The sequence below is a fragment of the Lutra lutra genome, chromosome 2, assembly GCF_902655055.1.
Source record: "Lutra lutra chromosome 2, mLutLut1.2, whole genome shotgun sequence".
NCBI classification, from domain to species: Eukaryota; Metazoa; Chordata; class Mammalia; order Carnivora; family Mustelidae; genus Lutra; species Lutra lutra.
In genome coordinates this window covers 101,066,858-101,094,508 of record NC_062279.1, presented here as the reverse complement: position 1 = coordinate 101,094,508, position 27,651 = coordinate 101,066,858, and the positions used below count along the sequence as shown (strand labels likewise).

The 27,651-nt window shown below is 33.9% G+C and overlaps 1 protein-coding gene across 3 annotated transcripts in view; it reads left to right on the top strand.

Annotated features, from left to right (window-relative positions):
- The window catches only part of DNAJB14 (DnaJ heat shock protein family (Hsp40) member B14), a 51,231-nt gene extending 25,678 nt beyond the window's left edge, over nt 1-25,553 (top strand). For 2 of the 3 annotated variants that reach the window (XM_047718077.1, XM_047718075.1), the window contains 5 exons: nt 9,506-9,691; nt 12,163-12,257; nt 13,028-13,137; nt 13,982-14,154; nt 20,605-25,553. In XM_047718077.1, coding sequence (XP_047574033.1) covers nt 9,506-9,691; nt 12,163-12,257; nt 13,028-13,137; nt 13,982-14,154; nt 20,605-20,729 — 689 coding nt within the window. In that variant the 3' untranslated portion in view covers nt 20,730-25,553. Of the gene's footprint in view, nt 1-9,505; nt 9,692-12,162; nt 12,258-13,027; nt 13,138-13,981; nt 14,159-20,604 lie in introns of all 3 variants that reach the window. The other variant, XM_047718076.1, reaches the window with a different exon arrangement.
- Nucleotides 25,554-27,651: the final 2,098 nt, after the last annotated feature.

The following is a 27,651-nucleotide window of genomic DNA, read 5'->3' as shown; positions in this document are numbered from 1 at the left end:
ATTCAATACACAGGAGGTTATCTGTAAATCAGAATACTAATTTATTAATCCCAAAGAGGATCAGAATAGAGAGTTGGTTGATGAGCCCATTTTTCATTGAGTGGAAACTATATAGAAAAACTGTGTAATCCACAGATGCTTGGTGAGCAAAGGTAGTTAATTAGAAAGTATTACAGTTAGTGTCATCATTCAGGAATAGGTTTCATTTATTCAGCACACAGGGTCTTTTCTTAATCTTCAGAATCATCTTATTTTATTTAACCAATTAATCCCAACATCTGTTTTTCGGATACCAAGCTGTTTGTTTTAAGCACATACTGTAGTTTTTTCTTTTGTATGAAAATGGTATAGATTGATTGCTCTGTAACTCCAAAACACTTTTTACAGAAGATGGAAACCACTTGCTTTTTATTTCTTCCAAGAACAGAGAAAGAGGAGGTAATTGGTGTAGGGAGTTAAATTAGGTAAAGAGAGATTTTCATTTGTGTGTGTTTTGTTTTGTTTTTTAAGTAAGCTCAGTGCCCAAAGTGGAGCTTGAACTCCTGATCAAGAGTCACATGAAAAACAAAAAACAAAACAACTGCTGAGCCAGCCAGGTGTCCTTTCATTTGTGTGTTTTGTAAAGCTTTAAAAATTAAGAGGTTGCTATCAAGGAGGGTAGACTAAATGAACTCTTGAGTTCATGTGGCTGTTTGTTCTTTAAAGTTAAGATTGTAACTCAAGTTTCTCAAAGCAGGCAATATTTAAATAAAATCACATCTAGAGAGTGACTTGCATAGTATATATGAACACACTTTTAAAAAATATTTGAATGAAATGGATCCCTTTCCTTCTGTCTGACATGGATGTTTTCAAAATATACCTTGTCTCCTCTATCTTCAAAGACAAATACTTCAAAGTATTTCATAGACCATTTGAATAGTACATGTGCCTGTTATACACATGAGAGTAATAACAAGGGGTGTGGTTTAGCTGTTTACGTGTTTACTTGATAAATAATAATGGATCAGTTGCTATAACCTGTGTTAGGTCTGGTAGTTCAATACTCAACATCTGGGCTAGTTTTTCTAGAGAAATATAATGTCTTAGTAAGAATTTGTAATTCATTAAGGAGAGAAAATTATCACACAGAATATTTGGAATAATAGTAATACCTAACATTTGACAGGCATTTTATAGTTTTTCATTCCTATTTTTTCATTTAATGCTTATTAAAAATCTTGTGAAATAGTCAGGGGACTAGTGTCATCTGCCTTTCTCCAGTAAGAAAATTGAGGACCAGAGAGATTAACTGATTTACCCAGGATCTCCCAGAAGACTGAATATAATTAAATACCAAAACATTGAATAAAGATATTTGAAGAAAAGCAGAAAGATAAAGTAGATTATAATCAGAGTAATTAGAGAAGCCTTCATATAATAGGTGAGAATTAAGAGATTTTTTTGGATATGAGTGTGATTAGAGAAGAGAGAAAATGACAGAAATTTGAGTATGATAATGAGGCAAGTGATTTAAAAATCAGTGAGGACTTCCACTTTCAGGAAGATGGAATAGATATACTTTTCCCTATTCCTTGCACAAAGTATAATTGAATATTATATGTAAAACAAAATGAAAACTTAAAAAAAAGCTTTGAAAGGTGGAAAGAGGAAGGTAAATGAGCTAAGAAGAACTACATGGCAGTAAGTTGCTTGGGTTTTCATTTTGCCTTTTATATTAGACTAGGTGCTGGAGAAGCCTAGAACTACAACCTAGAAATACAAATAAGCACAGATAAACAATCCCCAAGAAAAGCCTACTTTCTCTAGGTAAACCAGGAAGGGGGCAACCTTGTAAGGTAGAAAATTTTTAAGTAATAACCATCCAGTACAGCTAAATATCAAAGAAAAAAACATGGTCCCACCCACACCCAGATCAGCAAAGGCTGAATAAAGAACCTAGCCTGTCACCCTCTCTGGGCTGTAATAAGATGCCTTGACATGCCTACTCTCTTTACTGAGGTGGTAACAGAGATGATCAAGTAAGGAGCTGGTAATTCTGCTTGGCAGTAACAAGGTGTCCCTCTCCCTCCCCACTGGGGTAGTGTCATAAATGGCCTAGTGGCGAATTAGGACTTTTACCACCATTTAGAGGTAAACAAAGTCATATCCTTGTGGTGTCAATGAAGCTACCTGGGGGACAGTAATATGGCACCCCTACCTACTCCTACCAGCCACAGGGTGTCATTGGAGGCTTGATGGAATGCTAGGAATCTCATCTCTGCTCAGCAGTAATGAGGAGCTCCTCTTTTCAGATGTCATCAGAGGCCAAGGGGGAAACCTGAACTTTTATTCCCAAGGTGGTATTTCTTCTTCCTGTACCAGAGTAATGTCAAAGGAGGACAGTTAAAAACAGGAGTTTTAGATAGGTCCAGAGTCTCATAAGAGAGCAGCTCAAGAGGGTATGTGCTATGGTGAGTGCTGTGAATTGTGTAAAACTGATGAATCACAGAACTGTACCCCTGAAACAATACATTATATGTTAATTTAAAAAATCAGAAAAAAATAATAGCTCAAATGACCACATTTCAGTAGAAAATCACTTGTCATACTAAGAATGAGGAAAACCTCAAACTAAATCTAAAAAGTCATAGATGTCCACATGGAGATGACAGAGAAGTTAGAAGTGTCTAACAAAGATTTTAAAGCATCCATCATAAAAATGCTTCAATGGGCAATTACAAATAGGCTTTAATAAATATTGAAAAATAAGAGTCTCAGCAAAGAAATAGAAGATCGTGCAAATAAACAAAGGGTATAAAGAATCAAATGGAAATTTTACAACTTAAAAAAACAAAACAAAAATAAAATCTAGCAGTGAGTGGAATAAATAGTTAAATGACAGAGGAAGGAATCAGTGAACTGGAAAATAGAAAAATAGACATTATCTAATCTGAACAGCTCCAGGGACAAGTGGGACTATGACAGTGTTTACTGTTTATATCATTGAGGTCTTAAAAGGAGAGGAAGAAGAGAGCATAGCTGAAAAGGTACTCAAAAATAAATAAGTAAATAAAGATTGAATACTTCTTATACTTGGTAAAAGATACAAGCTTACATAATTCAAGAAACTGAATGAACCCCAAATAGGTAAACCCCCCAAAATCCATACCAAGACACATCATATTCAAACTTCTGAAAACTAAAAACAAAAAGAAAATTTTGAAAGAAGCAAAAGGGAAATTACACCTTACCTGTGGGGGAAAAACAATTCAAATGAACAGTGAATTTCACATTCGAGACCATGCAGGCCAGGAGACAGTGGCCCATTTTTCAAGTTTTCAGCCTTTTGAAAGAAAAGAACATTTGTCCAGAATTGTATGCCCAGAAAAGACATCCTTCAGGAATGAAGAGAAATTCCAGACATTTCATACCCTAAAAGAAAACTTCTCTAACCAAAATAAAACAGTAAAAGAAGAAATCTTGAAATATAAAAAAGAAAGAAAGAACATGGTAAGCAAAAATATGGGTAAATGTAATTTACTTTGCTTCTCCTTTTGAATTTCTCGATTGTTTGACATTTGAAGCAAAAATTTTAACATTGCCTGATTTGGTTCTAAATGTATGCCAAGAGAATATATAAGACAGTTATGTTATAAATTGGGAGGGATAAGAGAAAGTAAAAAAAAAAAGTAAAAGTTTCACAGTACCCTTGAACTAGTAAAATGATGACAGCAGTAGGCTGTGAAAAGTTGTGTATGTGTAATATAATACCGAGCAACCATTAAAAATTATACAAACAAATACACTCAGGAAATACTAGATAAATCAAAATGGATTTTTTAAAAAAATGTTTAAGTAACTCATATGAAGTCAGGAATAAAGGAACAGAAAACAAAAAATAAAATGGCAGACATAAGCCCTAATTTATCAGTAACTACAGTAACTGCAAAAGATCTAAATATGCCAGTTAAAAGACAGATTGGCAGGGTGAATTAAAAAAAAACAACAACATGACTATGTGTTATCTATAAGAAACTCATTTCATTTATAACAATATAGACAGGCTGAAGGTAAAGAGATGAAAAATGATGTATCATGGAAATGTCAATCAAAAGAAAGCAAGGGTGGCTATATTAATATTAGATAAAGTAGACTTAGGCTAAAAAAGTTATCAGAGAAGAAATTATATTGTGATAAAAGGGTCAGTCCTTCAAGAAGACATAACAGTATACATGTGTTCACATCAAAACAGCAGATGTAAAATATGTAAATCAAAAGCTGATAGAACTGAAATAGACAAATTCATTATTACAGTTGGAAACTTCAACACCTATCTGTCAACAACTGATAAAAAAGATTGACAGAAAATTAGCAAGAATATGGAAGAATTAAACATTGTTACCCAACAAGATCTAATCAACATTTGTAGAACACTCTATCCACCAACAGGAGTATAAATTCTTTTCAAGTACTCATAGAACATACTCCCGGATAGAGCATATCCTGGGTCATAAAATAAACCTCCACCAAGTTAAAAGACTGAAGTCATATAGTATGTTCTCTGACCACAATGAAATCAAAGGAAAAATTAATCACAGAAAGATAATTGGAATATGTCTAATCACTTGGAAACTGGACAACACACTTCTAAGTAATATATGGGTCAAAGAAGTCTCAAGAAATGTTTAAAATAATACATTAATCTGAACAAAAATGCAGCATATCAAAATTTGAGGGGAACAGCAAAAGCAATGTTGAGAGAAATCTTGTAACACTAAATGCATATATTAGAAAAGAGGAATAGCCCTAAGTCAGTCATCTAGACATCTACCTTTTTATATTTAGAGATACTTAGTACATTTCTGTATACTAGCTGAATATATAGATACAAACTAAAAATGCATTCCCATTTATAATCACACCTATACACACAAGAAATACTTAGTTGTAAATTTAACCTTCTACAGGATTTTTATGCTGAATGCTATAGAATATTAGTGAAAGAAATCAGTGATCTAAATAAACAGAACAATATATCATGTTCATGGATTGGAAGACTCAGCATAGTAAAGATGTCAAGTGTTCTCAAATTGATCTACATATTTAACACAATTCCTACCAAAATCCTAGGAAAACTTTTTTATAGATAAAAACATGTTTATTCTAAAACTCATATGGAAAGATAAAGAACCTGAATAAATAAAAGTAATTTATTAAAATAATGGAGTAGGAGTCATCAGTTTACCTGATTTCACGGCTGACTTTATAGGCTACAGTTATTAAAACAGTATAGTATTGGCAGATGGATAGACAAATAGATAAATGGAAAGGATAGGGAACCCAGATATGGACCTATACAAATATACCCAGCTGATTTTTGACATAGGTGCAAAAGCAATTTAATAGAGGAAAGATAGAATTTTCAGCAAATAGTTTTGGAACAATTAGGTATTTATAGGTGAAAAACATTAACCTTGACCTGAATCTTGTGTTTTTTTTTCCAAGAATGAACTTGAAATGAATCATGAAATATAAAACACTTTTTAACTTTTTAGCAAAAATCATGTGAGCAAATCTTTAGGGAACAAATCTTTAGGATTTTGAGCTAAACAATAATTTCTTATGCTTAACACCAAAAGCACATTTCATAAGAGGAAAAGTTGATAAGTTGGATTTCATCAATTTTTTTTTTTTAGTTTGCTCTGCAGAGACCTTATGAAGAGGATGAAAAGACGAGTAACAGAGTGGGAGAGAATATTTGCCAAACACATATCTGAAAAGGACTAGTATCTAGAATATATAAAGAACTCCCCAAACTGAAAATTTTAAAAACAGACAATTCAGTTACAAAAGGAGTGAAAGACATTTCACTGAAGATGACATACAAATGAAAGATAAACCATGAAAAGATTTTTAACATCATTCATTAGCCATTAGAGATAATGTAAAGTAAAACCCAAAGAGATATCCCTATGTACCTATCAAAATGGATAAAATAAAAAATAGCAACACCACCAAATAGCTGGTATGGATGTAGAGAAACAGTACCACTCATATATTGCTGATGGGTTGTAAAGTGACACAGTCACTCTGTAAAACAGTTTGGCAGTTTCTCAAAAAACTAAATATTCAGCTACCATACAACTTAGCAATTGCATTCTTGAGCATTTAACCTAGAGGTAAAAGTTGATGTTTATACATAAACCTGTACATGAATGTAAATAGCAGTTTTATTCATAATACCAAAAACTAGAAACAAGCCAGATGTTGTTCATTGGGTGAATGATGAAACAAACAATAGTAAATTCATTGTTTGGGATACTACTCAGCAATAAAAAGGAATCAATTACAGTAGGCACCCCCCCCTTTTATTTGCAGAGGAAATGTTCCAAAACCTACAGTGGATTCCTGAAACCACAGATAGTACTGAACCCTGTATATACTGTGTTTTCTTCTTATACGTACCTACCGGGGATAAAGGGTAATTTTTAAATTAGGCACAGTAAGATATTAACAATAATAACTAACAATGATTATAACAATATACCATACAAAAAGTTATGTAAAATTTCTGTCTCTCTCACGATATCTTATACTTCATTCACTGTTGTTGTGATGATGTGAGATGATAAATTGCCTACATGATGAGATGAAGTAAGGTGAATGATGTAGGCACTATGACATAGCATTAAGCTACTATTGAGCTATGGATGATAGGTCAGAAGGAGGATCATCTGCTTCCAGACTATGGTGAATTAAGGGTAACTGAAACCATGGACTGGGGGTGAAGGCGGGGACTACTATTTTGGCTTACATAAAAACTTGGATTGATCACCAAAGAATTATGCTGATTGAAAAAACCCAATCCCAAATGGTTTCATTCCATTTATATGTTATATTATTTTATTTGTATAATATTCTTGAAATGCCAAAAATATAGAAATAGAGATTAGATTAGTGGTTATCAGGGGTTAAAGAGGAGATGAAGAGGGAGAAAGTGGGTTTTGTAGCTATACGAGAGCAACAAGATGATGATAATGGAAATGCCCTATATCCTGATTATATTAATATCAGGATATCCTGATATCAATATCCTATTGTGAGAGTTGTCAATATCCTATTTGTGAGAGTAATTTTACAAGAAATTGCCATTGGAGAAATTAGGTAACAGGTACAGGGATGTCTCTATATTATTTCTTACAACTTTCATGTAAATTTAAAGTTACCTCAAAATGAAAGTATAAGAAAAAAGAATATGGTGGAAGGTACTTTTGGTGAAGAAAGTGATACTGAGGTAGAAATGTATTCTGTAAACCTTTTGAATACCAAATTAGATTTTGGATTTAATTTTTTAGGTTATAAGAAACAGAAAAAATTTTTGATTACAGGTGTTGCACAAAGTACATGAATAGAAAATTACTTTAGTCACTGTAGATAAAATAGTCTTGCATATACGATTATGGATTATAACAATATTTCATATAGATCTTCTAAAATATCTTAATGTTTGGAAGTTATTTTTTTAAATAGAAAAACTAAAACCTTAAGACCAATATATCAATAGTTTAAAAAGTAACGCATTGTGAAATTACCTGGAATACCCTATTTAGTATGTGAAGGTGAATCCTAAAACTGATATTGGAAGTACGACTCTGGCAGCTATTGATAGATACTCTTGATACTATTGATAGATATCTATAACTATTGATAGATATATCAATAATATACTATTGATAGATATTCTTCTTTTTTATTTGTTAATACCTTGGTGTTGTTTATAAGTACATTGTTTGGATCTCTGATCATGCTTTCCCATTAGAGCAATATTATAAATGATGGTTATGTTTCTGAATCATAGATCTGTTTGAGAATCTAAAGAAAGCTTTGGACCACCTCAGATAAATGGACCACCGAACTAATTTTTCATACATTGGGGTCCACAGACCACCTAAAAGCTATCTCTGAATCCCAGGTTTTAGAATCGCCATCAGAAGAAAAGTTCCAGAGTATATGGTATAATTAATTTCAGTGTGTTACATAATCATCCAAAAACAATTACCTAATGAGTGTCTATTTGCTTGTACAGTACCTATGGCAGCTACCACATGGGATCCAAAAAGTATTTTTAAAATATCCCATATTACAAAAGGCTTACAATCTACTTTAAGAAGTAAGCTATATTTATGAAATGATTATTAGAAGTGTCAGAATGAGAATAGGGTAATTTCTACTTTTAGATCAAAGCACTGCAACTTTTGTAAATAGCCTCAAGAAGACATTTTGGTAACCAATGTACCATTGCCTCTTTTGGAAATGGGAGTATGAGATGGGAAATAGAATTCTTTACTATAAATGAATTATCACAAAACTAGCAAAATGAGATAGGAATTCTAAAAACTATCTGGATCCATTCAAAAGCAAAATCATACTTTTTACTGGGCCATGGGGATATTGCAGTGAAAACATAGATACCCTCCCTACCCTCATGGAGATTACAATTTTAAGAGGAGTAAATTGTTAATGAATAAAAGAAAAAGTAGCTCACTCTGGGCTAGAGTATACAAAAACAGTTTTATAATGTCAGTTGAATAGAGTATACCTACTATGCTAAAAAATTTTTGACCTTGAACAAGTATCCTAACCTTTTTGAACCTCAGGAGGCTCATCTGTAAAATAGGAACAATAATGAATATTGTAATAACATATTGGGTTCAGAGCCTGGCACTTGGTAGCTACTGTAATTATTATTGGTTTGAATAGCACTAATGAATGACCAGATTAGTATATTCAAAAGAAATAGGGTATTAAAGGATGTAGCAAAATAGTAAGAAAGCAAGATGAATGTTCCTTTATGTTCAAGATATTAGGGAGACTTACCAGTTTCCTATAAAAATTTGTATTGGGAGGTAATAATGTGTAATTACAAGCAATGTATAAATTTAATGTACAAAGCTAATGTATAAACCTTTTTTAAGGGGGGAAGAGGCAGAGGGAAAGAGAGAGAATCTTTTTTTTTTTTTTTAAGATTTTATTTATTTATTTGAGAGAGAGACAGTAAGAGAGACCATAAGAGGGGAGAAGGTCAGAGAGAGAGGCAGACTCCCCGTGGAGCTGGGAGCCCAGTGCGGGACTCAATCCTGGGACTCCCAGATCATGACCTGAGCTAAAGGAAGTTGCTTAACCAACAGAGGCACCCACGTGCCCTGAGAGAGAGAATCCTAAGCAGGCTCCACACCCAGCATGGAGCCCTCTACAAGTCTTAATCTCATGAGATTATGTCCTGAGCAGAAATCAAGAGTCTGATGCTTAACCGACTGCGTCATCCAGGCGTCATTAATGAATAAACCTTTAAAAGAAATTGTTACTATTTTACTATTTTCTTGATTAGCCTGAAATAGGATTTGTTTTGTTTTACTTTGTTTTTTGAAGGCTTTTTTGTTAATATGACAGTAGCTTTTATATGGGGAAGTCTTTTTATAATAAAAAAACTTTGCTTACCAACTATAACTCTTTACCTTTTCAGAAATTGGAAATGCTTATGCTGTTTTAAGCAATCCAGAAAAACGAAAGCAGTATGACCTCACAGGCAATGAAGAACAAGCGTGTAATCACCAAAACAATGGCAGATTTAACTTCCATCGAGGTTGTGAAGCTGATATAACTCCGGAAGACTTATTTAATATATTCTTTGGTGGTGGATTTCCTTCAGGTATTTTAATGTTAGTTGTAAATAATATATTTTATGAAGCTAGAGATTCTCACCTAGATTATCTACCTTCTCCCCTGCATTTCGTACACTGTTAATGATCCCCTGATGATTTTTCATGAAGGTAGAAAAAAGTGTTAGACTTACTACCTTTACTGTGAGTTTACCTTTTTTTGAGAAAATGTTTTATCTTTTGAAAAAAAGGAGTACAGATATTCTCTATTTTATATAAAGCTGAAGAAAGGATGTATAAGTAGGAAATCCACTGGCAGTGTCTTATTTAAATGCTATTACAATTATAGGAGGTATCCTATACCCAGACGAAAATTTGACTTTGGTTCTCTGAAGATCTGTGTAGATATTTCATTCATAACATTATAAATTGCTAATTTGGATGTATTTGGAGGTACTTTCCATTGAAATATTAAAAAGTCTAATTCGTAGGTTATATATAAAGTAAATGGGTTTTCAAAATTATATTAAGAGAGAAATAATTAGTTGAACTAGGCTATCAAAGTAAAATACTATATAGAGGTACTACTAAATGAATTGATTTTATACTACCAGCATAAGTTGTATTGAACCCTACTTATATTTACTATGAGTTCTGTGAAAATTAATTTTCTTTCAGAATAGCTCCTATAAGGTAGTTAAAATTATAGCTCCAGTCATGTTTACAACATTTATTTAAATGCTAAGTTTTAAACACTTGATTCAAAATTAGAAGAATCTTTACGAATGTAGCAATATACTTTGGTCTGATGGCCCTGTCTAAATATTATTGAGAAAGATTATGGTCATTGATATGGCATTTTGTAAAGCATCCTTGAAGGGAAGAGAATGTGTAAATACAAATTAATGACTGAATAATATAATATAGCATATATTTTGACATATTAGGACATATAATTCTCACAGAAAAATTATTCAGAGTAGTAATTTTGACGGAAAATATGCTAGGAATAATCAGAAATCTTTCAGGTAGTAGTTAATTTTGAGTTACAGTTCTTTTGTTTGTTATAATTTACTTTGTGTCAATATTTCTGATTGCTCACCTTATTTGAAAACAACCTAAAAGTCTATCAGTAGCAGAATGTTTGAATAAATTGTGGTCCATCTCTACCATAGTATATTGTATGAATATATTTTACTCATTTTTTTTTTTAAAGATTTTATCTACCTATTTGACAGAGATCACAAGTAGGCAGAGAGAGAGAGAGAGAGAGAGAGAGAGAGAGAGAGGAGGAAGCAGGCTCCCTGTGGAGCAGAGAGCCCAATGTGGGGCTCTATCCCAGGACCCTGGGATCACGACCCGAACTGGAGGCAGAGGCCTTAACCCACTGAGCAACCCAGGCGCCCCTATTATACTCAGTTTTTTAAAAGAAGTCTTGATTTCTAGAGGTTTTGTGATTCATTGATAAATGAGGAAAGCAGATTTTCAGAGTGATAACTCAAGAATTGTAAAAACAACCAACCACAACAGAAGTCCTCTATGAGTGCAATATTAGGCAGGAACTCTTATTCATGTTTTCATGAAGAAAGAACTTCTACTTTTTAATTTTTTTTTAAGATTTTATTTATTATTATTTTTCAGAGAGAGAGGGCACAAACAGGGAGAGCTACAAGCAGAGGGAGAAGCAGACTCCCCACTGAGCAGGGAGCCCCATACAGGGCTCCATCCCAGGACCCTGGGATCATGTCCTGAGCCAGAGGTGAACGAATACTTAATGGACTGAGCAACCCAGGTGTCCCAGAACTTCTACTTTTTAAAATGTTTATTTAAATCCTAGTTTATTAACATACAGTGCAATATTGGTTTTAGGAATAGAAGTCAATGATTCATCATTTACATACAAGACCCAGTGCTCATCACAAGTGCCCTCCTTAATACCCATCACCCACCCACCTCCTTCCATCAACCACCCACCTCCCTCCATCAACCCTCAGTTTGTTCTCTATCATTAAGAATGTCTTGTGGTTTCTTTCCCTCTCTCCTCCCTACTCCCCCCACCCCACTCCCATATCTTCTTCTCTTTGTTTCTTAAATTCTACATATGAGAACTTCTACTTTAAAGGAGGCAAAGTCTGGGAAGAATCATTTTTGTTTCCATCCCTCCTTTACTCACAGGAGAAAAGGGCAATAAGCATTCGCTACTCAAACATGCATTATTTTAGTAGTTTAAAAAAGTCAAATAAGAATGTAAAAGAAGGGGCATCTGGGTGTGTCAGTCGGTTATGCATCTGCTTTCGACTCAGGTCATGATCCCAGGGCTCTGGAATTGAGCTGCATTGGGCTCTCTGCTCAGCAGGGAGTCTTGCTTCTCCCTCTGCCCCTTCCCCTGTTCATGCTCTCTCTCTTGCTCAGTCTCTCTCAAGTAAATAAATAAAATCTTTAAAAAATGTAAAAATGTAGAAGAAAATATGATTTTTCTGATCACAGTTGCTCTCCTTAATTTAACCTTTTAATTTTTTAGGTAGCGTACATTCATTTTCAAATGGACGAGCTGGTTATAGCCATCAACATCAGCATCGACATAGTGGACATGAAAGAGAAGAAGAAAGAGGAGATGTATGTTTATGATATGATATGATATGATATGATATGATAAATCTCAAAATGGCAGATTTCTGCTCAGCAAAAGCAATTAGAGTTGTCTGAAAATAGGACAAGATGTTTTAAAAGAAAATAATGAGTGTTCTCATACCAGATGTATTCAGTAGAGACTAGACAGTTTTTAGGGATATTGAGGGAGCAGGGGTAGAAGTCAAAGTGCAGGGTGGTGGGCAAAATGATACCTCTGAGTTTGTTGTTCTATGATTCTGATGAAAATACTCCTGCAGTATGCATGCTTTGAAGTTCTCATTGTTGGTCCTAAAACATTTAGAACTAATACTGAAGAACTTCAGTTGGAAGTTACTTTCCTTGTTCTAATGTGGTTATACCCAGCTGCATATAGCTCTTAAATTACATGGAGTAGAAAGAAGCTAAATGGAAAGAACACTGGACCAGAAATTGAAAGGCCTGGGCCCTAGCTCTGCCACTCATCTGCTTCCGCATATCACCCTCAAAGTCAAGGGAAAGATAGTTTTGCAAGAAAGAGAACTTCCTCATCTGTAACATGAGATCAGTTTATGTCAGTGTTTTCCAAATCGGGGTCTCTACATAAAGCACATGGAAAGTGGTATTTTTAAGAATCACTCCAGGAAGCTGGTATGATCAGGCAGATTTGAAAGCACTGAACCAGATGATCTCAAATGTCCTTTCTGTCTCTAAAAATATATGACAACTGTTAGATTATTAACAACTACAACTATATTACAATTTATTATTTTTTGTAGGGCGGTTTTTCTGTGTTTATCCAGCTGATGCCCATTATTGTATTGATCCTCGTGTCATTATTAAGCCAATTGATGGTCTCTAATCCTCCTTATTCCTTATATCCCAGATCGTAAGTAGCTAAGTGAATTTTTTTTTAATTGTTTTTTATCTACCTTCCTTTAAAGGGCCTTGTGTTCTCTTCAACTTCTAAGTAATCTTCTCTTACTACAAGTATACCAAATTTTAAAATTGCTAATTTGAAAAATAGTTACTCAAGTGATAAGTTTGTATTATCATGTTAGTTACATTTCTGTTCCATGTGGATAAGACAGAAGTACTATTTTTGAACCTGATAGCAATTTAATGTGATAGGTAATATGTTGAAATCAAAGGCAAAAAATAGTTTAAAAGACAAAAATACTTCAAAGACAAAAGTAGGATTATAATTAATGTTATATAGATTTATATCATTGAGGAGTAAATGACTTCATTCTTTTCTTTGTAAATATTGGTTAAAGAAAAGCAAATATTACTTTTTGTTATATGAAGTATTTTTCCACAATATACTTATATATAAGAGATCAGGACAAAAAGGAAATTTAAAACAATATGCATTCTAGAAAACGTTAGTGTAATATGGTGAACATAAAGGAAACTTGATAAAATCATATTGTCAGTGATTTTATAGTATTTAAAACAGAGTGGCCTAAAAATGAGAAGTAACTTTTTATTTCTAAGTAACATTTTTATTAAATAAAAATTGAAAGAACTTAAAAGAACCATACTATATTAAAATATGATTACTTTTTATGACATGGACAGTGGTTTTAGGCAATTTGAAATAATGTAAATAAATGATTACCAATATTAACTTTTTAATTATTTTTAGTTGTTTTTGTTAGCTTGGTTTGTTGTAGTAGGATCAGAATATGCAATTTTAATTAAAAAATAATGATCAAGCATTTCTTTTACAGTGGATCAGGACAAACTATTAAAATGCAAACAGAAAATTTGGGTGTCGTTTATTATGTCAACAAGGACTTTAAAAATGAATATAAAGGAATATTATTACAAAAAGTGGAAAAGAGTGTAGAAGAAGATTATGTGACTAATATTCGAAATAATTGCTGGAAAGAAAGACAACAAAGTAAGTTTATGAAATCTTTAACATTTAAAAACTCAATCTGAGTCTTTGGAATTGATTATTGTAGATTTCCCTACTCAGAAAATGTTCTAGAATTGCCTGGCATCGTAATTGGAGCTCAGTATGTCAGACAGTATGTTTTATATGGCCTTGTAACAGTATTTGGCACATAGCAAGCTCTTAGTCAATGGTATTTGTGGTGGTGTTATCAATAAATATTTGGTTGAGTAAATGAATAATACCATATTGTATTTAAGGTGTTGTCAGTTGTAACATGCATCATTATTTTATGTACCACTAAGAAAAAAAAAACTCTGGCACATTAGTTATCTCATCAGTTTTAATATGAATCCTGTTTCAGAGTAAAGTTTGAAACTCCTCATTAATTTAACTTAAACATTTAACACTTAATGTATAATGAGTTCTGTTGACATTCCATTTTCCTTTATTTATTCTATACATAACTGGGAACACCTGGTGAATTTGTTTAGCCTTTTCCAGCCTCAACTTCCATAACTTAAGAAGCAGTTCTATAAAACCTATAAAAGCTTGACCATTAGAATCTACAGAGATGCTGCATATGAAGCTAGTGTTGTTATGGTTATTGTTTTTCTGACTTATAAATAATAATGTAGACAGTATACTGTAAACTTCAGAATTAAACAAACTAAAGTTGAATCCTAGCTCTGAAATTTTTAGCTGAGTGATTAGGGCCAAATATTCTAACTTGTTTCTTTATTCCCTCAGATGTAAAATGGATGATGATGATGAGTGGGAGGAGGAAATAACTGTCATTTATATAATACCCATTGTTTCAGTGACTGTCCTAAGCACTTTATATATATATTTAACTCATTTAATCTCCACAATAACACGGTAAAGTTATACCCATTTTAGATGCAAGGAAACTGAGGCAAAGAGAATTTAGTAACTTGCCCAGGGCCATAGAGGTAGTCCATGATTCAAACAGTCCATTAGTCTCCAGAATCCAGGCACTATGCCCCACCATCTTCTCAGTAATACCCAACTTTATGGGTTTGTTGTGAAAATTAAATCAGACAGTAAAGTGTTTCACATGTAGTAAAATGCCCAGAAATGGTAATGGTTATCATCTCTCATCCACTAGCGAGAATTCAATAAAACATAATCTTTGTATACTTCCAAGGAAGTTCTTATCTCTGGCCTTAGTTTCTTCATCTGTGTTCTATATAGTGGCAGTTAGAAGAGATACAACTTCCTTGGTGTCTCAGGCTCTGAGTCTGTGAAATCAGGGTGTTCTCAGTGTGGAGAACGTTACATTAGACTAGTGGCTTTCAAATGGGAGTGGTTTGCCTCTGCTTCGCATTACGTCTGATAATATCTGGAAACTTTTTGTGTGTCAGCACAGGATGGGGGTGGAAGAGATTATTGATGGCACCTAAAGGCTTGAGGCCCACAATCCACAGGATAGCCCCACAACAAAGATTTGTTTGGCCCAAAAAGCTGACACTGCTGAGGCTGAGAAACTGCGTTAGCAGGTCTTAAAGGCAGTGAATGCCAAATCTTTTTTACTTCATTTCATTTCATTTCATTTCACTTTTTGATGTCTAGTGCCTTACACAATCCTTGGCACATCATAGGCAGATGGTAAACTTTTGATGGATATATGAATAATTAGGTGAAGGATTAATGAATTCATAAGAACAAATACATGAAAGACCTGCTTGTTTTGTGTCAAAAGAATGACTAACACATTAAAAATATTACCTTTTGAGGTATCATGCTTAGCGAAATAAGTCAATCGGAGAAAGACAACTATCATATGATCTCCCTGATATGAGGGAGAGGAGATGCAACATGGGGGGTTAAGGGGGTAGGAGAAGAGTAAATGAAACAAGATGGGACTGGGAGGGAGATAAACCATAAGTGACTCTTAATCTCACAAAACAAACTGAGGGTTGATGGGGGGAGGGGGGTTGGGGGTGGGGTGGGGTTATGGATATTGGGGAGGGTATGTGCTATGGTGAGTGCTGTGAAGTGTGTAAACCTGGCGATTCACAGACCTGTACCCCTGGGGATAAAAATATATGTTTATAAAAAATTTTTAAAAAATTACCTTTTGAATACAAATTCTAATCTTCAGCCAAATAGCGGCGGTTTTTGGATTATGCATACTTAAATCCTATTACCTTAAATAATTGGGACATTGACTTATAAATAGAAAGAAGGAGGGAAAAGATATTCATATTTATGGAAGATAGTATAATGTTATGGCCAAAGTGCAGGCTCTGAGGTTGCCTTGCAACATAAGATCCTAGCTCAACCACATGTTACCTAAGACAAGTTAGTTAACCTCTCTATATCTCACTTATGTCATCATTAAAATGTGGATTGTAACAGATAATACACGTTATCACTTGGCATAATATCCTGCATCAGTAAGTGTTCAATATTATTACTTACTCTGATTGTTTTTTTTTTTCTATCCATACCATAAGCCAAGTGTTTTTGCCTGGCATACTTTAATCTTCTAATCATTTGGCAAGATTGGTGTTAATATTTCACAGACTTTCAATCTGTGTTCTGTTTACTATACCAAGCTATCAACAGCTATATTGTACACAATTATATGTGTGTTTTTTAAAGTTACTATCAGAAGTTTTAACTAAATCTAATTTTATTAAGTCATTATTTATAAAATAACTTGCTTATATTCAACAATGTCAGTGGAACAAGACATAATTAAAGACTAAAGAGAAAAGACAACTAAGTACAACATATGATCCTGCATTGGATCATGGATGGGGAGGGGAGGAAATGTCTATAAAGCACATTGGCGGCCACTGGCGAAATATGAATATGAACTATATATTAGATAATAGAATTATAGTATTGTTAAATTTCTGAATTTGAAAATTGTTTTGTGGTTAGGTAAGACAATGTCCTTGTTCTTATGAGAAACATGCTGAAGTAATTAGGAATGAAAGGTATGATGTCCACACCTTATTCTCAAAAGGTTTTGCAAAATAATAATAACCACCACAATAATAACAGCTTTTATTATAGAGAGAGCTAAAGCAAATTTGACAAAATGTGAAGAATTGGTCAATCAAGAGGTAAAGAGTTTTAGAGTGTTCATTGTATTACTCCTAATTTTTGTGTAGGTTTGAAAAAAATTTTGTAAGATTTTATTTATTTATTTGAGAGAAAGAGAGATGGAGCACAGGCCAGGGGGAGGGGAAGAGGGACAAGCAGTCTGCTTGCTGAGCAGGGAGCCCAATTTGGGACTAGATCCTAGGACCCTGAGATCATGACCTGAGCCGAAGTGAGACACATAACCAACTGAGCCACCCTGCACCCCTTGAAATTTTCAAAATAAAACTTTAAAAGTTCAGAACATATAGAAGTTAGGGTTTTTTTTATTTTTTTAAAGATTTTTATTTATTTGAGAGAGAGAGAGAGACAGAGATAGCGACAGAGAGCACAAGCGGGAAGGAGAGGGAGAAGCAGGGAGCCAGATGCTGAGTAGGGAGCCCAATCTCAGGACCCTGGGATCATGACCTGAGCCGAAAGCAGATGCTTAACCAACTGAGCTACCCAGGCACCTCTAGAGGTTAGGGGTTTTAAATGAAGATGGAAGTTAGAGGAACTCAATACAACACTAATTAATCCACTGATTGAATGTTTTACTTGTTTATTAGAATGAACTCATCTTGTTTTATAAATTAATGTCATCAAAATGTTGTTGGCCAATAGAGTTGTTTTTTAACCAGTGTTTTTCCATTTTGCAGTCATTTCTAACACTCTCTAATGTCTAGATTGATATAATAGGTATTTTATAAAATACAAGCAGTAATTTGAAGTAATGGAAAGAATACTGTGTTAGGAGTTGGAAGTTTGCCTTAGAATCTAAATTGTCATTGATTAGCTCTGTGAATTTGGGTTTATCTATCTCATCTGGGAAGACGCATCTGCAAAAGGGATTTTACAAGTGCCTCAAATAAAGGGGATGGAGCCAATTTTTTACCAAGAAATGGAACAAATAATCCTAAAATTTATATGGAACTGGAAAAGACCCCTAATAGCCAGGGGAATGTTGAAAAAGAAAGCCAAAGTTGGTGGCATCACAATTCCAGACTTGAAGCTCTTATTACAAAGCTGTAATCATCAAGACAGTATGGTAGTGGCACAAAAACAGGCACATAGATCAATGGAACAGAATAGAGAGCCCAGAAATAGACCCTCAACTCTATGGTCAGCTAATCTTCGACAAAGCAGAAAAGAATGTCCAATGGAAAAAAGACAATCTCTTCAACAAATGGTGCTGGGAAAATTGGACAGCCACATGCAGAAGAATGAAACTGGACCATTTCCTTACACCACACACAAAGATAGACTCAAAATAGATGAAAGAACTCATTGTGAGACAGGAATCCATCAAAATCCTTGAGGAGAACACAGGCAGCAACCTCTTCGACTTCTTCCTAGAATCATCGCCAAAGGCAAGGGAAGCAAGGGCAAAAATGAACTATTGGGATTTTATCAAGATCAAAAGCTTTTGCACAGCAAAGGAAACAGTTAACAAAACCAAAAGACAACTGACAGAATGGGAGAAGATATTTGCAAATGACATATCAGATAAAGGGCTAGTGTCCAAAATCTATAAAGAACTTATCAAACTGAACACCCAAAGAACAAATAATCCAATCAAGAAATGGGCAGAAGTCATAAACAGACATTTCTTCAAAGAAGATCCAGATGGCCAACAGACACATGGAAAAAAAAAAAAAGATCAACATCACTTGTCATCAAGGAAATACAAATCAAAGCCACAATGAGATGCCACCTCACACCAGTCAGAATGGCTAAAATTAACAAGTCATGAAATGATAGATGTTGGCAAAGATGCAGAGAAAGGGGACCCCTCCTACAATGTTGGTGGGAATGCAAGCTGGTGCAGCCACTCTGAAGGACAGTATGGAGTTTCCTCAAAAAGTTGAAAATACTTTTCACTATGACCCAGCGATTGCAATACTGGTTATTTACCCCAAAGATACAAATGTAGTTTTCCGAAGGGGCACATGCACCTGAATGTTTATAGCAGCAATGTCCACAGTCGCCAAACTATGGAAAGAACCTAGATGTCCATCAACAGATGAATGGACAAAGAAGATGTATATATATACAATGGAATACTATGCAGCCATCAAAAGAAATGAAATCTTGCCATTTGCAATGACATGGATGGAACTAGAGGGTATTATGCTGAGTGAAATAAGTCAATCAGTCAATTGTCATATGCTCTCTCTGATATGAGGAGTTTGAGAAGCGGGGTAGGGAAGGAAAAAAATGAAACAAGATGGGATCAGGTGAGAGACAAACCATAAGAGACTCTTAATCTCACAAAACAGAGGGTTCCTGGGGGGTGGGAGGGGTAGACATAGGGTCGTTGGGTATTGGGGAGGGTATGTGCTATGGTGAGTGCTGTGAAATGTGTAAGCCTGATGATTCACAGAATTGTACCCCTGGGGCAAATAATACATTATACATTAATGGAAAAATTTTTTTTAATTTAATTAATTTTTCCCAAAGGTAAAGCATGGGGGGCGGGGAATGGAGCAATTTTGAAATTTTGATTGAGTTGTTAAATCCTAGCTGGATTGACTGAATAAAAGGTCATTTCTGAAGATCCTTAAAAAGAGGATATACTTTTGCTGAGAGTATATTTTGAATGTGGTCCTGACTGATGTCCTTTACTTTGGCCATTGATTTCCAGAAAGTAACCGACTTTTTTACTGGGTCTTGTTACATCTTTTCTAAGTGCCCCACCCTTTGGAAGTGTTAATAAACAGTGAGATGACTGAGAGTAACAGAAGAGAGCAAGGAACCGTTCCCTAAAGATATATAGTCCATTTATTTTTCTTTAGTAATGCTACCCACATACTGAAGGAAGTCTCAGAAGTACTCATTTGCCAAATAACACTATTGTGATTCTATAGCGAGCTTTTTTCCCTTTTGTGTTCCTTCAGTAAGATTTTCTTTTTTAATTCAAGCAAACTCAGGACAAGATTCCAAATTTTTCTACTCAAGTTCTGGCATAATTAATTGAAACCTTAACAAGAGGTCACAGCAAAACAACCACTAGCAGGATTGAATAACATATAATTTATCTTTAGTATGAAAGGTCAAGAGGATGCTTCTTTAGAGCACTAGGTTTTAAACCATTGAGGACAGGAGTGAGAGAAAGTGTTGGGTTAATAGGGTTTTATTTTCACTTCTTTCCCAGAATAGCTCTGTTTGTTTTACATGCTAGGCTTCCAAAGTCTTTTAGAGCAATACTTGGATTTTTTTTTTTAAGTCAGTTAATAGAAATACTGAAATATTGAAGGGTTTCTATTAAACAGCATTTCAGCTTAAATAGCTAGGTGACCTAAATTATTATCTACTTAGCAAAATATTTTTGTTTGTTAACAGAAACAGATATGCAGTATGCAGCAAAAGTATACCGTGATGATCGGCTTCGAAGGAAGGCAGACGCCTTGAGCATGGACAACTGTAAAGAATTGGAGCGGCTGACCAGTATTTATAAAGGAGGATGAACTGGGATTGTATTTATACCTTTTAGCATACTCTATTTTTTCTGTAAGTAGGTTTAGTTTTATCATGAAAGCTAAAGAAAAAGATTGGATGTTAAAAACTAAACTGAATAGTTGGTCCCTAAAATCTTGGACTGTTTATGACCTACTGACTCCTTTAATTAGTAGGGAACTGAAAACTAAAATTAATGTTTTAGTTACGCTTCTGGCAATTATTTTCACTTTAAAAGCTTATATTGTTCCTAACTAAAAATGTCTTGAGAAAGGATTATCACACCTGTAGCCGTTTCCAGTTTTAGTGATTCTTCATGTTTCCTTTGGTCATGTAAATATTTATGGAATGATCATTTTGTGTACATATGGGTTACTGCATTTTTATTTAAATTCTTTTAACATTTAATTCCATGAGACACTTTAGTTTAAACTGATAGAATACATGGTCTGTGACAAAATTACGTTTTTCTTGTCAGATGTCAAATGTTTGTGGAGTTTAAGCAATGAAACTTTTTCAAAAAGAAAAGAAACAACAAAAAGCTATTTAACTGTGTAAATCTTGTAGCATTATCAGCTTAGAGGGAATTGATATTTTTAATATTGCCATTATATTCCAGAATATATATTGAGATACATGAACTGGTGTAGCGTATCAGTTTGCTATTTAGTTTTATGAATTGCTAAGCCATGCATAGAAATGAAATGCTATACTGATAGATTTTAAAGAAAATATGAGGAAATGGCTATGTAGATATTAAACAAAAATGGTCTTCAACAATAAATTGAAGTTATGTAATTTGCAATTCCAGTAATTCAAAGGCCCCACCACATGTTTCTATCTCTGTCTTTAAAGGCTGCTAAGATTTATGAAGAAGAGGACCCACCTGTTTTGCCCCCCTTGGAAATTTTAGTTTCTTCTTAGTGATCATTTGAGCAGGATCCAAAGTAAATGGGTTCTTCTACAAATGAGTAATAAGAGAAAAATACTACAAAATCGAAGCTTTGTGCCTTTTAATCTGATTGCCAACTCTTAAACATATAAGTAGATTACAGCACACTTACTTGATCAGAGCATGATCTATTTGGCCACGTGCAACAGTGAGCAGAAATATAGCAGCAGGTAGAATAGTGATTTATAGCAAGTTATCCTTACAAAATTCTGAGCTAAAAACTATTTGCCATTGAGAATTCAATTAATCTTATAGGAGTAGGCTCTCTCTAACTCAATCCATAATATAAACTAGAAAAATAAGCTGGAAATTGAAGTTTTTGGTGCCTGTATATTGAGTATGAAACTATTTGATTTCTAGTCTTCTATGTTTATCAGTTCTAATCTTTTAATGATTTTGCTTCATACTCAGTTAATGGAACACAAATGCATCTTTGGTGATTTTTTGTATGTGTGAAAGCATGCTAGTTCTAATGGTAGTATTCTTTTGTTTAAAGATTTTTTTTTCTGACTGTAGTTGATTTTATAGCATTTGTTGAATAAAACTGCTATAATGTCCATTCTCTTTAAAATGTTCTCTTGTATCCCCTTTTCCAGGTGAAATCAGTAAAAATATCTGAATGAATTAGTGAGTTACACTAAACAATATACTGCCCTAGGAAAACTGGACAGCTTCACCAGTTTTCTTTTAGAAATGAAATTTTTAAATTAAAAAAAAAAAAGAGCAGTGCTTAAAAGAAAATACAAATTTAAATATGCTCTTGAGCCTGTAGAATGAATTTTTAGAAAATAAGTTCATAGCATTCTCACTTCGAAAATTCATATACATCCGAAAACTTACAAAACTTTAAATGAAAAAATTTCATCCATTTATTTTTCCAGTTATAATGGGAAATTTACACTACTATGATTGACGCTAATGTGAATTGAACTCCTGTTGAGTGATTCTTTTTCCCTTAATCTTGGCTTTATAAGGATAGATGAAGTTATCAAGTTAAGTGAAGTTATAGATTATAAAGTCATATATGGCTTTTGGACAGTATTATATTTCCGTTGCTGCATTCCATCACATTTCGTAAAATGTTTGGGAAAATGTGTTTGATAAAATAAAATTTTCAAACAACTGTGAGAAATAACTGATTGAGTGCTTGATAATTTAAACCACATACAAAGTATGCAAGGAAAGATTAAGTCTTCAATGTCATCTATATTTTGGTGTAAAGGCCCAACCAAGTAGTCTGAGAATTTTGTGTTAATTCTAAAAAGTAAGATTTGACCTGTCTTGAGATTTAAGGTTTTCATGTGTGCTGTTCTTACAATAAAAATCCCAACATTTTGCCATCTTATTTTTACTACACGAGCTTTGCAATTTCATTTGATAAGTTGTACTGTTCATTTTAACCATTGCCTGAAAGCTCTCAGTCTTTTAATGCTGCTTTACTAGCCTTTCAAACTGGTATTTTAGAAGTTTGGCAGCAACTATATTTATTAATGCTTTACACTTTTATCTCTTTTTACACATACATATGAATGTTGTCCTTGTGAGGATTTGGTGGAAAGTAAATAGTACCTTTTCTCCTCCTTTTTTGGTTCCTTAGTTCCGAAGTAGACTGGTGCTAGTCGCTTATAAGCTTCAAAATTTGTTTTGATCAAATCTGAGAATTTCATTCTCAATGAGAATAATTCAAGTTTTAATCCATCTAATAAAAACAATATATTTTGGGAACAAATTTCATTTGAATGCTTAAATAAGTATTTGTTTCATAATCACTGCATTTTTCTTTATAATTTACAGAGATTTGATAGACTAATAAATCCTTAAGGCATGTATATTGCCAGTGCATTAAGCCACTCTACTTTCGTGTCAGCTCAGGTGTTCACAGGAACAGGAATGTAGAGGTCCAGCCCTTTACTGTGATTGCACTTTTACGCTCAAGTTTTCTTCTTGTTAAATCTTAACTTCACTAGTATTTAAAATAGTGTATAGTGAGAGAAATGATTACCCTCTCCAATTTTTCTTTATTGATCTGTAATAGTTTTAAATGCAGCTGTTATATTTAATAACTGTGACATATTATTAATAATGCATTCCCATATATTTCCTTTAAAAAAAATCTCCCACATGTTAAAACAGTGAAATATTTTTTGATGTTGACCTGAGAACCAAATGAGCCATCTTTCCAGTTAAGTAAGTGTTACGTCCATATGGTTCATAGGACCATATGGTTCAAAAGGAGAATCTGTGCATTTATTCAGCTTCCCCACATGAAGCTTAGGTTCATGTTACCATCTGTCTTCATCCTGAGTGAAGCAAACTGAAAGGGCATTCATAATCCTTTTTCTTATCTGAACAGGAAAACTTCTGAAAACGAACAATTAATCAGAATTTTAATCCTTACTAAATAGCTAAAAAATGTGACTATTGGCTACATTGGACTATTGCCTAGTTAAAATCTGTAAAATTCTCTATAAACCAATGAAAAAGGAAAGAGTATAACAGTAACCAAAACTTTTTAAGTTCTAATTTGTAATTACAAAGAAGTGAGTAGAAAGGATCTTCAAGGAATTCTTGCATGTCCCTTTAATAATCTATCTGACAGGCAACACAGTCCTAGAATTCAGGCTTCCTTTTTGGTTTCCATTACTATTAGAGACACTTTCATATAAATGGAAACATTTTCCCTCAAAACAGTACTTCAAAACATACTCCTTATATTAAGGATTATATAACCACGTTTTTTGTAAGTTCTCTGTGTGTAACTTTTTCCTGTTGGTATGTGATTCGTTCTCATTTAATTTTATTATCTGCTGGTTTTGGGGCCAATGGACTTGTGAATATTCTGTGGATATGTCTATGTATAGGTGTATATATATATATATATTTTTCCAGCTAATACCTCAAATGTGTGATTGTTTAATATATACCACACTATGTTTGCACAAAGTAGGGCTTCCATTAGTAGTGGATATTCTTATTTCTAACTTTGAAAATCATTCCACAGAATTTCATTGGTGTGAATTCTTTGCATTGATCCTTTTCAAATTTTACAACTGAGATTCCTATTGGAAGGCCCATACTTCAAAATATAATTGTATGTTTCTGTCTCTAGCAATGGAACTATGTAGGGGTAAGAAGTGTTTCTCAAAGTGTCTAGTTTAGTAAGTTATTATGAACAATTGGGATTATTGGTTGCCAAGCTGTCAAGCTGTCTCGTAACTGCACAGCGATGACACCCGGCATGAATTTGAGCAAGTCTTACTCACTTTGGCACAGGAGTCGGGACATTCCAGTCTGATTCTACTTTGCCATTTAAGAGTACCACTAAAATAATAGAGGTTTTCCGGTGACATTGGAGTATTTTAAGCATTAATTTCAAAATGAATTGTTTTTGAGTTGGCTGACTATACCAATGATAAGAAAGAAACTCACAGGTAAGTTATATTTTGTAATGTATTTATATTAAGAAATGCTTCTTACCTATTTTTGTTTAGTTTTCATTTTTTCAATAGCTACATAAGACTTTCTTCCATTTAAGGTTTAAATCATGTGTTTTTTAAAAAGCTGCGGTAATTTTCAAGGTGTGATGAAATTTTAATGGAAGCCTTGTGTAAGTTAAATGAAGTGAAACTGGTAAAGGAGATCTTACTTTGTCTATAGTGCATTTAAGATTATATAATTAGATTTAAAAATGTCTGATTTGTAAAATACTTAATGTGATATCAGACTTATAAAATAAAATTTTCTGTGTGAGAACTCTGTTAAAGAAACTGCATTTGATTTTTAATGAATGTTCTGCTGAATGATTTGTGATGAATTTTTGTCTTTCAGTCTCTGCAGTTTATCTCAATATATGAATAAAAAGAAGGTCTGTTCTCACTGTGAAGGATGTGTTTTTATCATGTTTTATATTCTTAAAGATTTTATTTATTTATTTGACAAACAGAGATCACAAGTAGGCAGAGAGGCAAGCAGAGAGAGAGAGGGAGAAGCAGACTCCCTGCCGAGCAGACAGCCCAATGCGGGGCCCCATCCCAGGACCCTGGGATCATGACCTGAGCCGAAGGCAGAGGCTTTAACCCACTGAGCCACCCAGGCGCCCCTGTTTTATATTCTTAATATCCACTTTCTTTCATTCATTTAACCATTCAACAAATGTATGAAAGCTTTATTGCAAGCAGTGAGCTGAGTGCTGGGAATTAATCACTGAACAAGACAGAAATCCTTACGGAGTTTACATCTCTTCAGGAAAATAAATGTCAAGTAAATAACTATGGTGAATGCTACAAAGAGAATTACAAGGTACAATGAGAGCACATATCTAGAAGACTTAACCTACTGTGGAAGGATCAGGGAAGGTTTCTCTGAGAAAGTGAGCTTAAGCTGAAACCCAAAAGACAAGAAAAGTAGGAGTGAGGTGAATGCTAGAGATGTATTTCAGGCAGAGTACGCTAAGTTGATAAAGCCTTAGAAACTTTGTGGAAGTGAAAACAAACTTACATGAGAACAAACTTGTATGATAATAGCATAGGAAATCAAGGGTAAGTTAGAGAATTAAAATTAGATAGGGGCCAATTTCCATAAGACCACATATAAACTGTGATGATGATAACTGGACTTCATCCTAAGCCAGTAGAAAACCTTTGAGATTTTTGAGGATGGAGTTACATAATGAGATTTGAGTTTCTAGAATATCATTTTAGTTTTTGTGCAGAGAGGACTGGAGGGCAAACATGAATATAGGAAGGATAGGAAGTTACTGGCAAAGGAGAGATGATCATGACTTGGATTAGAATAGGAATACAGATAAATGAGTGATGTTGAGAGATTCAGGAAGTAGAGCCAAGAGAATTATTTGATTGATTGGATTTGGAATAGAGACAGCAATTAAAAACTTCACAAAAATTTGGCTATGAAAGGGAGTAGAAAAAGATGTTAGCTGAAAGAGGATGTGATTTCTAAAGAAGGCTTTTATTTTTTCAATTATTAATTACATGAGATCTTAATTATTGCATGAGAGATCTGTTTTATTCTGTTTTTCATTCTGATGTAAAAGTGCAGGTAGAAAGTGAAAGTAAAGATAGAGGAAAAGAGGGATAGTAGCAGTAAGTGCTTGATATGTCCAGGAGGATATTATGTACACTTGACAGATAGAAGAATACTTTAGCTAAGCGACCACCAGCATTCTTTCAGAAAGGAATGCATGGAGGATAGGTAAAAGGCAGGCAGATCTGTAGTGTTGGTGGTAAAGATGTCACAGCTTTCACTGGCTTGATGAATAGGCAGTTTATCTGTGTAAAGTGGGGGAAGGAAAAGAAAAATAAACAGCCTTGGAAAGAAGACAGTTTGAGGGAATTTTTTTTTTTTTTTCACTGAGTCAGCTGACTAGTGAAAAAGTCGGATTTTTACAAGTCCCAGATTGGTGACAGAATTTAGTCTATTTAGTTGTGTGTGTTTTCTCCAGCCTAACCTGTCAGCCTAGGCATAGGCAGTGGAATACAACTCACTAAACTCATCCAAAGTTGGGGTTCTATCAGGCTGGAAGGAAGGTAGGGGAGTTTAAGTTGTTGACATGTGCGTTATTCATTGTCTATTATATGCAAGCCAGAGATCAGAGGAATTAGTAATTTCTCAGGTGACTGGCTAAATCCAGAGTGTGATGATAATGAGTGGTGGTATAAAAGAGAAAGTTATTGCATATGACCTTGTAATTGTATTCTCAATGGATCAAATCCCATACTGTAGCCAGAATCAATATTAGCAAGACATTTTCCAACTTGGCCAATCTAAGTGATAAAATTTTCATATTTGTATGTTGGAAAATCAGCAAGACTCTCTCTTCCCCATGAGTTTGAATACCAATTAGGATTTTCACACAAATAGTGGAGCCAAGCTAAACCAAGACGACTGGTAATTTTTCATGGGAAAGAAGAATAAAAAAAATTAAGCTATCTCTGGCAATATATAAAAGCTAAGAGAAGCAA